A 15088-nucleotide genomic window follows, 5' to 3' on the forward strand; every position below is an offset into this window, starting at 1 on the left:
TCCTCTTCACTCTTCAATTGATCAGAGGTCTTCAGGTCCCTCCACTTGTCTAATGCCTCTCCAGTGTTGATTTGACATCAAGCTTTGTCCTGTACAACTTGGTTTGACATGCTTTTTTTCCCCTTTCAAATCACACTGCTGAAGAATCCCAGTTGGACATTTCTCTCCTTTTCTAACATCCAGGAGCACTCCCTGATTACAAACCGACTCCTCCAGGTCTCCATGTGAGCTTTGGATGGTTACTCTTCCTCTGCTTCCTCCTTTTGTTGAGTTGTTGATGTTTCATGGAGGTTGGCAAACAAAGAAATGGTTACCTCGTGCAGTGTGTTTACAGCTTGTCACACGGAGGGCATGATACCGATATTGCTTTTGGAAGCTGATACTGACCAGTGCCAATAGCCTGCCCATATACTGGTCCAACCTATTTACCATGGCATTAAAATTTATAACTAACGCACCTATCTATGACTGATAGAGTTTTTGTTCAGTTATACATGTACATACTTCTACAATACAGCATAACGTTTTAGTGATAGTCACAAGCTGACTGATAGAGTACGTGTAACTAAAAAGTTCAGAATGCAAACAACCTCAGTTATTAAGTGGAAAAAAATTGAGAAACAGGTTTCTGTAAATTTACTCTATTACATCAATATGGATTGAAAAATAACAAGGATACTGTGCATAAGTAGTAATTGGATATTAGTATTTGGCATGCATGTAACAAAGGCACTCAAATCGGACACATGGGCTTCTAGAGAGGAGTGAATATATAAACAAGATACACGGTGAAATGGGTAATAATCATCTGATCCACCCTTAGTAAAAGTTCATCAACACTGCACTGGAAATCTTCAAACATGGATACTGTCTCTGTAATAGGTGGGAGACATCAGATACAGGGGCAGATACTGGCTGGAAAGAAGAGAGAGCAGAGAAACAGTCTTTTGAACTCTTATTATCAAAACCATTTACACAACACACTGCAGGACTGTTTAATTGTTAGTTTTCCAGCCTGGGCTGCTGTTTGGGTCTGCCAAGCTGTCTGGTGGGTCCCATGCGTCGACCAGCATGTGTGCGCTGATGCTGCCTCAGACCTTGGCGATAAATGAAGCTCTTCCCACACTCGCCACACTCGTAGGGTCTCTCTCCAGTGTGGAGCCTGTGGTGCACCTTCAGCTCCTCGGCTCTGGCGTAGCCCTTCCCACAGACGCTGCACAGGAAAGGTCTGTCCTTAATGTGGGTCTGATAATGAGCCGTTAGGTAGGAGTTTATTCGAAACCTCTTTCCACAGAGGGAGCAAGCAAATGGCCTGTCACCAGAGTGCTGCATCTCATGCAGTTTGAGAGAAGAAGCCGTGTGATACCCTTTGCCGCACTGGGAGCAGAGGTAAGGTTTCTCCCCAGTGTGGATACGCTGGTGAACTTGTATGTAACTTTCGTTGATGAACCTCTTGCCACAGTCAGGGCAGGAGTAGGGTTTCTCCTTCACATGGATTTTCATATGCTCTTCCAATTGTTCTTTGTCACTGAACTGAATGCCGCACCTTCGGCAGAACTGGAGCTGGGATGCAGAGTGTGCGGCCGTGTTGGTGTCGGCAGCTGTGTGTGTGTGTGTTGTAATATGGTGTGCTTGTAAAGCTGAGAGACTTTCGCAGTCCTTCCCACATTCCAGGCAGCGAAGGGATGACCCCGTCCTGGATTCCACTGGCGGTGTATCAAAGTATTCTGGCAGCTCTGATGCCACAGGATTCCCCTCACTAGACCAATCCTCAACGCCCTTGCGTCCTAAACAGAGGCAAAGGAGAGAAAAATCCAGCTTTAGTGTTTGTACTCCTGAGACATACCAATCTTTGCACTATCAAGGACTTAAGGCAAAACAAAACTGTGTAACTGTTTTTATGGTTAAAATCAAAATAACAAAAAATGTATAAGCAATACAATGCATCCTGGTGTATTTCCATACACCCTACAGCTGCGATTTTATAAGCTGCAGAAACTGACTTGTTCAGACTCAACCAGTGGCTCACTGGTGTAATAAATGTGTTTTCTTGTCATTTATCCATTTTGCCTCTTGTTGTTTTTGCTGTTTTGTTTTTACCCTTCCTTATTTTTGAGCAGGAGTTTTGTTGAGTGCCTGTCACTCTACCAATGTCCCTAAACTGTCCCTAAAAACTGGCCTGAAGTCAAAGGTAATCTTGGGAAATAGGGTCATATCAAACTGTTCATTAGACAGTTACACAGTAAGCAGTTTCAAGTCTTTGGTTTGACTTCATGTTTATCATGGGGTGTCACAGAGAAAGCACAATGACCTAATTATAGATTGCTTCAAAAAATTGGTTCTGAGTAAATGTGAGCACTTCAACAGAGTATGATGTATTCTTCCAGTGCACTTGCTCCATTTGGACTCATTAAAAATGCCTAACTCAGTTTAATGAGAAAGACCATCTATTTTTATATTACAGCAGTGAGGCACAAATACTGTGAACGCTAAAGTAATATCCTGTTGTGCTGTTGTGACAGCTCTTACCTGTGTGAACTTTGTAGTGTGTTTTGAGGTTGCCCTTCTGGTTGAAACCCCTGCCACAGATGGAACAGCAGTAAGGTTTCTCTCCTGTGTGGGTAAGTTCATGCCTTTCGAGTTTATACGCGTGAGGAAATTCTTTGCCACACACTGAACAACGGTAATCGATCTTCTCTTTGGGCTTCTTCAGGAGCTCAGGAGGTATTTCTATTGGTACGCGAACCATCTTTCTGCCAGGGCGCCTCTTGGCTTTAAAATGTAAAATAAAAACCACATAAAAATAAATCACTCGATTATGCCATTCATCTAATGCTCACAAAAGATAAGATAAAACAAAATAATTCAATATAAATCAGACAGCACACAGATAATTATGTTATTGTTATTAATCATTTAATTACTGATACAACACTAGCCAATTCACTCTGCTCTTACCAGACATGGAAGAAGCTCCGTTACTGTCTTTTTGTCCTTCACCAGAAAGAAGAGTAGCTTTCCTTTTCCTGTACCGCCTTTTTACTGTGTTGGACAAGAAAATAAACAACTATTGTTATATTTAATCCTGAGGGAATGCATAACTGCAATTAAAGCAACAATGTACAATTTTATATTACTGAAGATCTTGAGCTTGTACAAAATAAATTGCACCCACTGGCAATTCAATACATCGAGCAGTTTTGTTGCTAGATCCTCAAATGTTCAGGTGCAACCAGCCTTCTTGCAGTCTCCTACCAAGACCAGACACATAATACAAAACTAGATAGTTTGTTGGTATAGCGCAAATGACACAAGCCACAAAAATGTGTTGTTGTTTTTTTGTTTTTTCCCAAATATAGAAAAGATGCAGCTATCGTGTCCCCAAAGCCTTGAGGAATTTACCCTGCATAATGTGTGCGAGTAAAAAAAGCAAAGCAATAAACGTCCCAGAAAAGTAAGTAATTGGGAATGCAATAAAGCAAATAATAAAGAAGCAAGGCATCAGGACTGAGTAAAATGGCTTGTGTTGATTTTGGTTTCAATTTTGTGTTTGGATTTTGCTTTGGTCACCAGTTTGAATTTAAGATGAGACATTGGAAGGTGGTTCATAAGAAATGTATTGAAAGCTAACTGAAAACATTGAGGAAGTATCAACAAGCACCACGACTGTGTCAAGCTTGTATAGTATCACTTTAATTTACTTTTTACAAATGTTTGTACAAGCAATATACTGTTGGAAAATGTTTTTAAGTTCATCTCCCTTTTTAAATAAACATCCTGTGTAGAATACAACCGACAATCTTAAAAACCATCCAAGGCACACTGTTCCATAGGAAAAATGTGCAGAGACTCATCAGGGTGCAGAGACTCACTGCATCCTGAAGATGAAGGCCTTGAATGTTTTTTAAGTTTGCCAGTCATATTCTACACAAGCTATTTATTTAAAAAGGAGAAAAACTGAAAAATAGAAAAATGTCTAATATGAAAAAGGCTCTGACTGGAGCTCTTTGATATCCAATGCCTTTGGAAAAAGCCCAAATTGGAGAAAACTGTTGACTATGAGCAGTAGTTCTTTTGCCAAACTACTCAAAAACACACACAGCAAGTGGATGATTTGAGATGTGACAGTTTCCTCAAGATTTTTATAATCAATCAAAGAAATGCGACCACATCACCAGGGTGATGTGGTCGGATGCATGGGTGATGGAGACACCCATGATGGGGGGTGAATGAGATCATTTTGATACCAGATTTCACTAAATCTTCCATGTGGCTTGTGAACCCGAGAAGAGAAACAGGGGCGATAGGCGATACTGGGGACTCAGAGGGGAATGGAGGTAGTGGTGGGGGAACTGTCACACTGGAGCTGCTGCTCTTGCTGTGGAGGAGCCTTTTCGCTGATGGACAGGAAGTTGTTTGGTGCCTCAGATGGTGAAGAAAATAGTTGGTCAGCTGTTGCCCACAGCCATTTAGGTGCAGACCCTTTCCTTTGGAGAGATCATTATGTTCCCAGAACAAGTTGAAGTTATCAATTAAATGTATCCCCTTTAACTCACAGGAATTGGAGAGCCATGTCTTCAAGTGCAAGTAGGCAGCTGAACTTATTTATCTTTCTGTCAGTAGCTGGAAGTGGCCCAATGATGAAAGACTGGATTTCTAGCTCATCAAGACTGTTAAAAAGGTTAATATTGATTCCCCTCTGCCAGTGTTATTTGCTCTAACATATAAAATAATGTGTTAATTATTGAGTGCACAGACAGTACCTGGGAGAAAAGTCCAGTTATATAACTCACCATGGCATATTTTCATTTTTCACATACTGATGGCGCCGTCTCCCAAGAGGAGTTTGTCTCTCCCCTTCACCTCTGGCCCAGATTCCTTGTCTTCATGGGCCTTAGGCTCTTTCTGTGCTCTGGTCTTAATTTCCCGTTTCTCCTTCTGAATTGGATCACCATTTTTTCCCTGTTTCCCATTCATAAAAATGCTTCCCAGCTGCTGCTCACCTAATTCAGATGATAGTTGGAATCTGTTTTCCAGCTGTATAATTGGCAAGGTCATATTTCCATCTGTACCGCCCATCTTCCTCATCCTGTCTGCATGATTTTGCTTTGGCTTAGTGCCAAGTTTTTGCCAGGTGGCAGTGGATCTGTTTGGGTGATTTCGTTGTAATTGGACCCATTTTAGCAAGTGTCGGAAAAAAATATATCTCCTTGATGGAACATTACACTCTGATTAGCACTGTGTTTAGCCCCAGACAGATACAGCGAGTGTGCCATGTTGTCCTTTCTCAGCTTTCTTAGCTAATTTGAAAGTCTTTGCCTGAAGTACGCCAATTTCCTGCAGGTATCCCAAATAGTTTGGGGATAGTGAGACAAGTCCAAGACATAGGGAGGCATCGAGGAAACCCACCAGCAATATGTGTGTCTGTCTGTGTTACCTGTCAAGTGGCACACTCTGCCACACTCCACGTTTACACAAAAGTCAAAATGCTCAAGAGGTGGGGCGCCCTGGCAGCTCACCTGGTTGCTCACCTGGCAGATCATGTACCACTTATCAAGGTTAAGTCCTTACCACAGCAGCCTGGGTTTGAATCTGAGCCCAGACCATTTGCTGCATGCAATCCCCTCTCTCCCCAGCCTTTCCTGTCTCTCTACTACAACTATCAAATAAAGCGTTAATGCCAAAAAAAGTATCTCTAAAAAAATCTCAAAAACTTCCCAAAAAGTAAATAATCACAACCTGCTGCCACTTTTACAAATAACCAAGTAGTTAGAGTTGAGTACTGCTAGGAAAGAGCATAAAAAAGGAAAACTTGGAAAATGAAGTAGCAAACTTGAGCGTAACGCAGGAATAGCAAGAAAGTAGCTCTTCGGTCTTACTGCATTCTATTAATTGCAACAGACTATGTTGCAGATACCTGTCACAAAGTGATTTGTGGCAGGTATCTGGAAGGTAAGGTATGGTGTCAGTCATAAGAGCCTGTGCACAATTTTTTCTGCTCTTACCAGGAACAGCCGTGGTTTCTCCTTCTCCTTTGGCAGATGGATTGGTAACTTTCCTTTTTTTGTAACGTTGCTTTGCTGATCAAAAAAGAAAAAAAAAAAAAAAACAAGTTGGTTGTTTAAATCTTAAACACACAAGTAAAACTGAACATATGCTGTAAAACAAACCATATTTTTCCGCTTACCTGAAGAGAGCCGAAGAGTTTTCAAGTTTAATTCTTCTGATGACACTGTGGCAGGAAAAACTCTCTTTTTTCGGGTACGCCTTTTCACTATGGGATTGAAAGTATGAGTAAAAACAAGACAATCATACAAAAGCAAGCTGTTCATAGTTTTCTTGTTAAAAATATTAAGGTACACTCACTAGGCTCAAGGGGAGCACTTTCACTGGCAGGCTCTCCCTCTGAGTATCCACAAGACGTTACTGGAGTGTCTGAAATCTTCTTTCTGCCCCTTTTCTTGCCTTTGTGTCAAAGAGGAAGAGTGGGCAACGTTACAACACCGAACGAATTAGGGGAAAAACAATTTAATTGTCATGAGTAACAACATGTCCCGTCTTCTTACAACCACTCTGCTTTGTATGACACTGTATAATTATGTAAGTTTGGTCGCATGGACAATTACATCAGACTAAATAAAGACTAAAAATCAGCATGAAATTGCCCAAGAATACCAAAACTATAGGCCTAGCATATATATAGTATTACTCATATTGTTAAAACAAGCATTATTCTGACACCCAGTTAAGGCTTTTTAGCAAAAGTCTATTTCCCTTTGACTGATGAAAATTAGAAAATGTTCAACTGCACACATCTTGAGAGACACTTTACGGCGGCTTCAAGGTGAAATGAGGGAATTGTTTTCACAGAACTGGCATGCTCAGCATCATTTCCATCATTTTCCACAAGACAATTGCCAAGCATAGATTCCTTTATTTAATCAGGGCCAATTTCAGTCAGTAAAGAAGAGCCCTCTAAATATAAAAATTAATGTTCAATAGAAAAAAAAGAGAACCCTCCAGCATCACAAAGTCTTTCAGCCCATGGCTTTGCTATGTGAGCCTATTATCACTATTTATTTTGCTTCTAAGTATTTTATCCTCCATTTTTATTGTATGCAATGATGAAAAAAGACAGCATCAACTTCAAGACATAACTGTGTATACACAAGCTTTATTTTCTCTTTAATGTTTTCCAGTGTAGCTGGTGGACTTTTGGTTTGTCTGTTGGCTTGAACGAGTTGTGATTCACAGGAGGTGGGGCCTAATGCCATGTAGATTATTTTAATCCTAAAACAGAGTATATTTGGGGGGCAAAAAATTATAACATAATAATACACTAATATTAGCCACAGTCAGCACGTACAGGTATATGAAGATTCTCTTTCAGGAGAAGTTTTTTTTTCTTCAAAATGATATATGTATATATATATATATATCAGGGATTAGGCATTATGCTGTACCATACTCATCTCTGTTATAATGTGTTCTACCTGTGATACACTTTTAGGTCACTCCAACCAGTCACTCACCGGGTTTAGCAGGAGCTTCCTTCTCTCCCTCCGGTAGGTCCACTAATACAACTGTTACCTCGGGAACCTTCTTCTTTCTACCGCGTCTCTTCCCTGCCAACAACAGATGCAAAGACATCAACTCAGAGTTATATCACAAGTGATTTCCTACCACGACTCTTATGGCTTTTTTTTTTTTTTTTTTTTACCCTGATAAGGGGGAGAAACAGTAGCCATCTTTAGTACTCTCTTTTTTTCCTCTCCTCCTTCTCTTTCTTCATCTTCCCCCTCAGTCACTACTTCCATCACGAGTGTTGGACTGCTGCTCTCCCTCCGATTTTGGCCTTGCACCTGAGGCTCTGATGGGACACCACCACCCTGGGATAATAACGTACCATTAAAAACATAGTCTGAAGCCAGATCATATTGTTTCAACCTGAAATTAGTTATAATTGCATTTTATGGCAATAGTTTTAGAGGTTAATCCAAACATTACCAAAAGACTTTGGACTGGTTAAGATGACTGTCGACAGCTGCATAATGGCACACACACACACACCAGCATCTCTTGATTATAACAGATCAATGACTGTCAAACTAAAAGTCAAACAGTTATGCAACAATCAAAGCAACTTAAAATTGTACTGAATTTCATCTGCACAACTGCAAAATATTTTGAGTAAAATAAAAATAATTCCTTGAACCAATAAATTGTAATGCCTTACAAATTACTAAGAGAACTCCATGTTTCAAAAAAAAATCAGGAGAAATTTTGACATTTACAGATATTCTGAGCCACATAAAATTGGTATAAGTGTTCTGGGAAAAAAGACCTCCCCTGTTAACACTAATGCCAGCAAGAGATGGCTTTATTTAGAGTTTTTACATTTGTGTGTGGGGGTGAGGTGTGCATTTGCTTTCATTTAAAAAAGTAAAAGGATGCTATTTCCAAAAGCACAACTGAAAAATTACCTTGTTACAAGTATATGTTGTGTGGGGCCCTCCTGTGTTATCAGAGCTACAGTCAAGACTGCCTCCTGTCAAAATCAGATAGTGTATTCAGGTTCATTGTCACTTGATAGAAAATGCTGACATTCTGTAAAACACATTCAGCATTCACTTAAAAATCATGTTTTTAACCTTTCAGACCTGATTCAAATGGTTGTATTCTACTTAGGAAATCATGTTAATGTATTTATTCACTAAATATTGTGTGCTAATGCTGTTCTGATGCTCAGTTGAGAACAGAAACAACTTTTTAACAAAACCAAAAGACCTAAGACTCTGTACATTATAAGATTTCTGAAGGCCTTATTTTGGAAATATTTAAATGACTTGGACTTGGAATGACTTGGAACACATTCACAGTGACATGTTTCAAGCATGGAAAAGACAAGGTTACTTCATCCAAAATGCTGATGACTTCTAATTTTCAAATGTTATAACTGCCCATGTGATTCCTGTTCATTTGGAATAGCTGCATGGCAACTACCAGAGCATATGTCTACTGTATGCCCCCCAGTTTTAGCTGTTACTTGGAATAGCCTTAACCAAATGAACTAAGGAAAAACTGCAAGGGAAAAAGCAGGGGCATTCTCTTGAGTAAATGTGTGTTGCTTCCACAACTGGTAGCTATGCTGTAATTATGGAGTTTTTAACCACTTACTGGCATCCCAGTCGACCGTTTCCCCATCAGAGTTGATTAAACTGCCAATGTCTTCCTCCTGTTCGTGGTCTTCCCGTTCTCCTTGCTGCAGCCTGACAGTCAGATGGAGCGCTTGGTCCTTCAAGTTTGCAGATGCCGTCTTGCGGCCATGTGGCATGAGTGGTTTGGGTTCACCAGCATCCTAATTACAGGGAAAAAAAAACAAACAAAAAAAAAAAAACAAAGATACACACAGAGTGTTGTGAAAGAGTGGCTATTTGATTTTCTGTATTTTTTGGTTTGTAGTAATTCATAGTCAGATAAAAAAAAAGGAAGGGGGCGACACTATATTTCCATGTCATCTGTTTGAGGTGCAAGGCCATCAAACATATCTATATCTTATAAATATCACGTTTTACTTTGTACTGTATTCACAACATTTTCTTTTTCGCTCAGTGTTGGATCAAACTTCAACAAATTTGACAATACACCCTAAACCAGAAGAATGAATTATGATTTTTTTCAGAATTTTACAACCATTTGTATGCATTTTTACAGTTATAAATGTTTTTAGACAAAATAAGCCAGTCAGGGACATGTGATGTCATTGCCTCAAGCTGTACAAAGATGAGGAAACAGTCAGCAAGTCACAGTCAGTAAGTCACCTTGTCTAAGGATACAAAGCTCCAGGGTTTGAATGCTCACGTGTCTACATGTGTTAGTTTATGTATGTGGCACGTTTTCAAATTCATCTGAAGGTCATATTGAGTCTTTTTTTTTTTGGCTTGCTTGTATACTCACCCAAAATACAAAATACAAGACAGATTTTCTCCCACTTACCTGCAGTGCAATCTATCTATCCAGCTATTTTCCACGTGATTTGTCTACAGTCTGATGCATTCTTCTCTGTCTCATTTCCAATACAACAGGGCTGTATAAGTATAGTTCTGTGGCACTCAAACCATCAAAAAACATTACACAAAACCTCATCAGGAACAGCTCTTTCGAAAAATGAGGATAGTAGTACTGCATATTTTTGCCAGTGTTCTTTAGCAGGAAATAGCTCCCGACAAAACTCTTCACCCCTGAGGGCTGTAGATTATTAAAGGTATCCGTGTCCTTGTTTTTGGGAGGAGCGTTGCAGTTGAGTTTCACAGGTATACGTCTGTTTGAGATGAATAGCCATCCAGCCCCATTGTGCGGGCATACTGGGAGACAATGAAACACAGCAGACTGGAATCCGCCCCAAATCACAGAGAAACCATTGAGATGGACAGATTGCACTAGGGGTTTTTAGGTGAACTGTTCTTGAACCGTCACACTACAGAACTGTAGCCAGGGTAACTGTGCATAGATTCAACTAAACACAGCTTGTTTTCTTAGTTCTAACATCCATCCTCCATGAAACTGCTACCATGCATTTACAATCAACAAATCGACAAAATAGCAAGAGACAAAACTCAATTTACACTGTAGCTCTAACTTCTTTAGTCAACAAATGCAGCAATAAACAAGTACTGACTGACTGAAATTGCATGCATCCAATCATTAATGAGAAATCAGAGAGCCCTGACAACATTGCTGTCACCACAGAATTACTATGTTAGAGAGTAATGCTAATCAAATAAAATTCAAGACTAATAAGTGGAGGTATTTTTTTTTTTTTACTCTTTACGAGTAATGTGTGCATTACGTATTAATATGTTATGACATACTTGTTGGCCAGGTGCTGCTTTTCTGGTCTGAGACTTGTGACATTGTTCGATTTCTCCTTGGAGAGATGTGCTTCGCTCCCCGTTGTGGTCTTGGTCCAGTGCAGGACACGCTAGGGACGGCAGGTCAGGGAAGCCCTCTTCATGTCCAGTGCACTGGTGCTGCTCCGCTGCTTGTGGTCTCTCGTGGGCATTCGTGTTGTCACTGTGGCTGAGAGAGGAGGGTTTCTCTCCCGTGTTCTTGCACTGATGCACAGTCATGTCCCCCAACTGGGAAAAGCTCTTCCCACAGGCACAGCAGAGGTAAGGTTTCTCAGCAGAATGTGAGAGCGTGTGTGTCTGACCACTGAGAGTGTGACTAAACTGCTTCTCTCTGGGGCTGCCAGTCTCCCCTGGGCATTTACACTGATTGGACTTGAGGCTGTCAGCATGGTGGTAGCACTTCCCACACTCTGAGCATTCACAGGTCGTCTCCACAGTGTGTGATCTCTGTTGCCTCTTTGCTCCACACGAGATGGAGTTCTCCTTCCCACACTCGGGGCAGTGGTGTAGACAAATGTCTGCGGTCGTGTCCTCTGCAGCTCCAGAATCTGACATCCTTTTTTCTCTGTCTGTGCGACAACTAAAACTCTCACCTGTATTGGACATCATAAGGCAACATAAAAATACATAATGAATAAAAATCATCTTTATGTGCATGCAAACTATGCAGGTAATGTTGACATTAAAGAATTGGATTTAAAATTTTTCACTCACTGATCTCACTGACAGTCCAGCCTTCCTCCTCCTCTTTGATGATTACTCTTATCTCTGGCGTCTCACAGTTATAGTCAGGACTCACTGGTGCTTTTCTTGAATCATGAAATGGTGAGTTCTGGTCACCATAATTATCATTAAGCCCCAGTGACAAAGAATCTTGAAATTCAGGATCCTATCAAGATAAAGAGACAGGAACTGATACTACTTTTCACCAGCTGTGAGCAGTCAAGCCCTGCAAGATATAGCTAAACTGCAGACATAAACAATAAAATACCCATGGGAACCTTTTTTCCACCTGCAAAGAACCACTTCCATTCTGGTTCACACAATAAATGTGTACTGTCCTTTGCATTTCCATCAAATATAGATTGGTACCTGAATGGAAAATCTGGTTCTCAGCTGGAACCAGAAAATAATAGCTCTCAAGTGCAAACCAAGTGGGCACGGATTATTCTTCATGGGAAGATGAAGACAACTACCAAGAAACTTTGTGGATTGGTTAAAAAGGTTTTGGCCAACACTAAACAGATATGCCCTCACGTTTGTGTCCATGTCTGCAAATAAAAACATTTTACATATGCCTTGCAATGGGCAGCAGCTGTGCTTTTCCTGGCACATCTTGCTCATTTCTCTGGGACAGAATCAGCACAGAGGCTAAGGTACCAGTTATTCTCTATTTGACCTCTATCCAGGTCAGATTATGCCGGTTAATATTCCAGCAGGTATGGGAGGTCAGCCTCTGTGTTGATGTTGACAGCGGGCAGGCTGGGTCACCACGACACTGTGGTCTTGTGCTGCCAAAGTATGAAACTTTGTTTTGCACGCCCTGCATCAATTATGCAATGGTTCCCCTCCAAAAACTGGTCAAAACATGGGCCAGGTCCTTAGTTTGCACCTTGGTTCCATGAATCTTGAACCAAACCAATTTGAGAACCAGAGCTTTTTTGGTGGAAAATGCATACGGGACTTCAATAACCTCACAGATGATACTATTTGTGTAGCTCACAGTACTTTTTTCACAGGCAACGTGGTGTCAGGTGTGAGCAACATCCAGATATGTCTGTATTAAAAAACAGTAAAACTGTGAGACTGTAATCGCAAAGCTGAACAATTATACTTCATTCATGATACATGAACATGGGTATTTTGAGCAACTTGAAAACACGTTTAAGCTGTCATGGGCTACTGACTGCACTTCTGTAAATGCACCAAAAACATCAACCTGGAACTGTGCCTGTGTGTGTGTGTGTGTGTGTGTGTGTGTGTTTGTGTGTGTGAGAGAGAGAGCAGGGGGAGAGAGAGAGAGAGAGAGAGAGAGAGAGAGAGAGGGCGTAGGGGGTGTGTGTGACGCTGGACATTGATGTGTGCAGGGAAATGCTCTCAACCGTGACGGTACAGTTTCAGATGCCAACATACGACTGGGTTGCTGGCCAGACCAGTAACATTACCAGCAGTGGAAAAAACAGTGTGCGGCCCTGGATCCATGAGGACAGAAACGGGCAGCTATACACCAAGGTGAAGACACCATTAAACTTGTGAACTTTGCCTCTCCAACATTATCCTCTGCACAGCACAGCGCCGAGAGCAACCCTGCATCTGTTTATCTGGACACAGACCCCTAGGCACAAACACGGCACTTCATATTCCCTCCTTTAAGTGAGGAGAACCAACGTTAGCTGTGTCTGTGTTTAATGTAATGCAACAGTTAAGTTGGCACCATAACCGCCACTAGCTAGCTAAGTAGCATTGCATGTCAGTCAAGCCTGATATTTGAGACTCAAACTAATTTTCGTTATCGTGTCAGCTCATCCCGCCTCAGTCGATCAAAGCTTAACACCGGGCATTTCACGCTTGTTGCTCCGCTTTTCAGCTAGCGTTACCGAGCGGTAGGTAACAGCTAGCTGGGTTAGCTAGCGACACCACACTGTAATATCAAGCGGCTAAATCTAATATCGTTAATGCAGCGTTGATGCAGCGGACACCGACAAGCTTGGTAATAGGAACTTGAATGGTACCTCAAACATAGTGCGAGTGTGTCGCCGTGATTGAAGGCTCTTTGTTGGAAGAAATAACAAGGGCAGAATGAACAGTAAATCAGCCTAACTTCCCTGGCCGAGGTAACATTAATGTCACAGGTAACTGTGTGCAGCTGGCTAAACTGTGTTGTGCTAGCTAGCTGCTTCTTCTTTTCGTTTTTCTTTGGCATACACCTTTTGGTGAAATACCGCCACCAACTGCGCTGGAGTGGAGAAAGCAGACCACCAGAGCCGGATAGACGCTGGTCTTCCTCCACGCCTGCTTGGTCCAGTAGCTCCTAACTCAAATTAGACTCAAAATCTGATGCAGTGTGCAGGTGTCGCCTTTTATACTTTTTCATAGCTCCTCTTATCGGAGTCAAGAGTTTGACCCCTCATGCCCTTTTATCTTTCCAGTCAACACAAGATTTTTACACCATTAAGCCTTATAAGGTATTCGGGTCTGTGGGACCCGTTTTCAGTTTTTAGCTTAAGAAAAATGATACTAATAATTATTTTTTCAAACTAATATTTATTGGCCTTGGGTCATTTTCTGTGAGGAAAATGACCTCGAGTTTGAAGAGGAGGATGAGTATCAGCCAACTCAGAAGCGTAAAAGAGCCTCTGGACCAGCCCTTCAGCAAACCAGGACGATGTGAGCAGCCAGGACCAACCCACAAGCAACCAGGCCCAGGACCAGCCCAAGAGCAACCAGGCCCAGGACCAGCCCATGAGCAACCAGGCCCAGGACCAGCCCACAAGAGGCCAGGATCAGCCCGTCAGCCACCTCCCAAACACAAGGGTACCTCAGGACCAGCAGGCCAGCAGCCAGCCCCAGGGCCAGCTGGTGAGCAGCTTCAAAATGACAACATATGGATGTCAAGAAATGGCAGAACTGAATGGTCTTCATTTTCAAGAAATGAACCGCCCCACATATCTGCCAATGTGACGAGTGTTAGTAAAGATCTTTATCTTTACATTATTCTATATTGTGGCCAGTAACAAAAAGAAGCGCTCTGAGGTGTGTGGGCCCAAGATGGACAGAAAAACACTATACATGCACCCAGTGCAAGAAGTACATTTGCAATGCACACACAGTGAAACTCTGAACATATTGTATGGCATAGTCTGGTGTGAAATGGCCGTGTTCAATTGGGCTAATGTGTTGTTCAGACAGATTTTATGTGTAAATGTTAGGTTACATTTCTAATGAAATTCAAATAAAACACTAGTTATGAAAAAAAAACTGCCCTCATTTGTACATTTGCTGATTATTTTCTAGTTATGCCTGTTTTATGACAGATTTTCTTATTTTGTTGCATTTTGATAAAAAAACGAGTGTTATTTCTATTCATAAATGTGATTTTACAAAGGTAAAGGGAACAAATTTAACATATGTATTGTTCATATTACTTGCAGTTGGGATGAAGTAAACATCTGCATCAT

At 41.3% G+C, this 15088-nt stretch overlaps 1 protein-coding gene across 1 annotated transcript; it reads right to left on the reverse strand.

Moving 5' to 3' along the window:
- Nucleotides 1-622: 622 nt before the first annotated feature.
- LOC115365639 (zinc finger protein 37-like) lies at nt 623-13831 on the reverse strand. The gene is made up of 13 exons (XM_030060740.1): nt 13643-13831; nt 11625-11799; nt 10872-11503; nt 9178-9358; nt 8484-8548; nt 7721-7889; nt 7533-7625; nt 6367-6465; nt 6188-6274; nt 6006-6080; nt 2959-3042; nt 2530-2772; nt 623-1787 (listed from the first exon to the last, which is right to left on the reverse strand). The coding sequence occupies exons 1-13, from the start codon at nt 13649-13651 to the stop codon at nt 1003-1005; spliced, it is 2697 nt and encodes an 898-aa protein (XP_029916600.1). The 5' UTR covers nt 13652-13831; the 3' UTR covers nt 623-1002.
- Nucleotides 13832-15088: the final 1257 nt, after the last annotated feature.

Source organism: Myripristis murdjan, chromosome 1 (assembly GCF_902150065.1).
Source record: "Myripristis murdjan chromosome 1, fMyrMur1.1, whole genome shotgun sequence".
NCBI classification, from domain to species: Eukaryota; Metazoa; Chordata; class Actinopteri; order Holocentriformes; family Holocentridae; genus Myripristis; species Myripristis murdjan.

What these genes read in the sequence shown, in the direction of transcription:
- LOC115365639 (XM_030060740.1), bottom strand. An exon ending in AAGCAGCACCTGGCCAACAA is followed by an intron (nt 9,359 to 10,871) that starts GTATGTCATAAC and finishes CCCTGTAATTAG; the next exon opens with GATGCTGGTGAACCCAAACC. An exon ending in AACGGTCGACTGGGATGCCA is followed by an intron (nt 8,549 to 9,177) that starts GTAAGTGGTTAA and finishes TGATTTTGACAG; the next exon opens with GAGGCAGTCTTGACTGTAGC.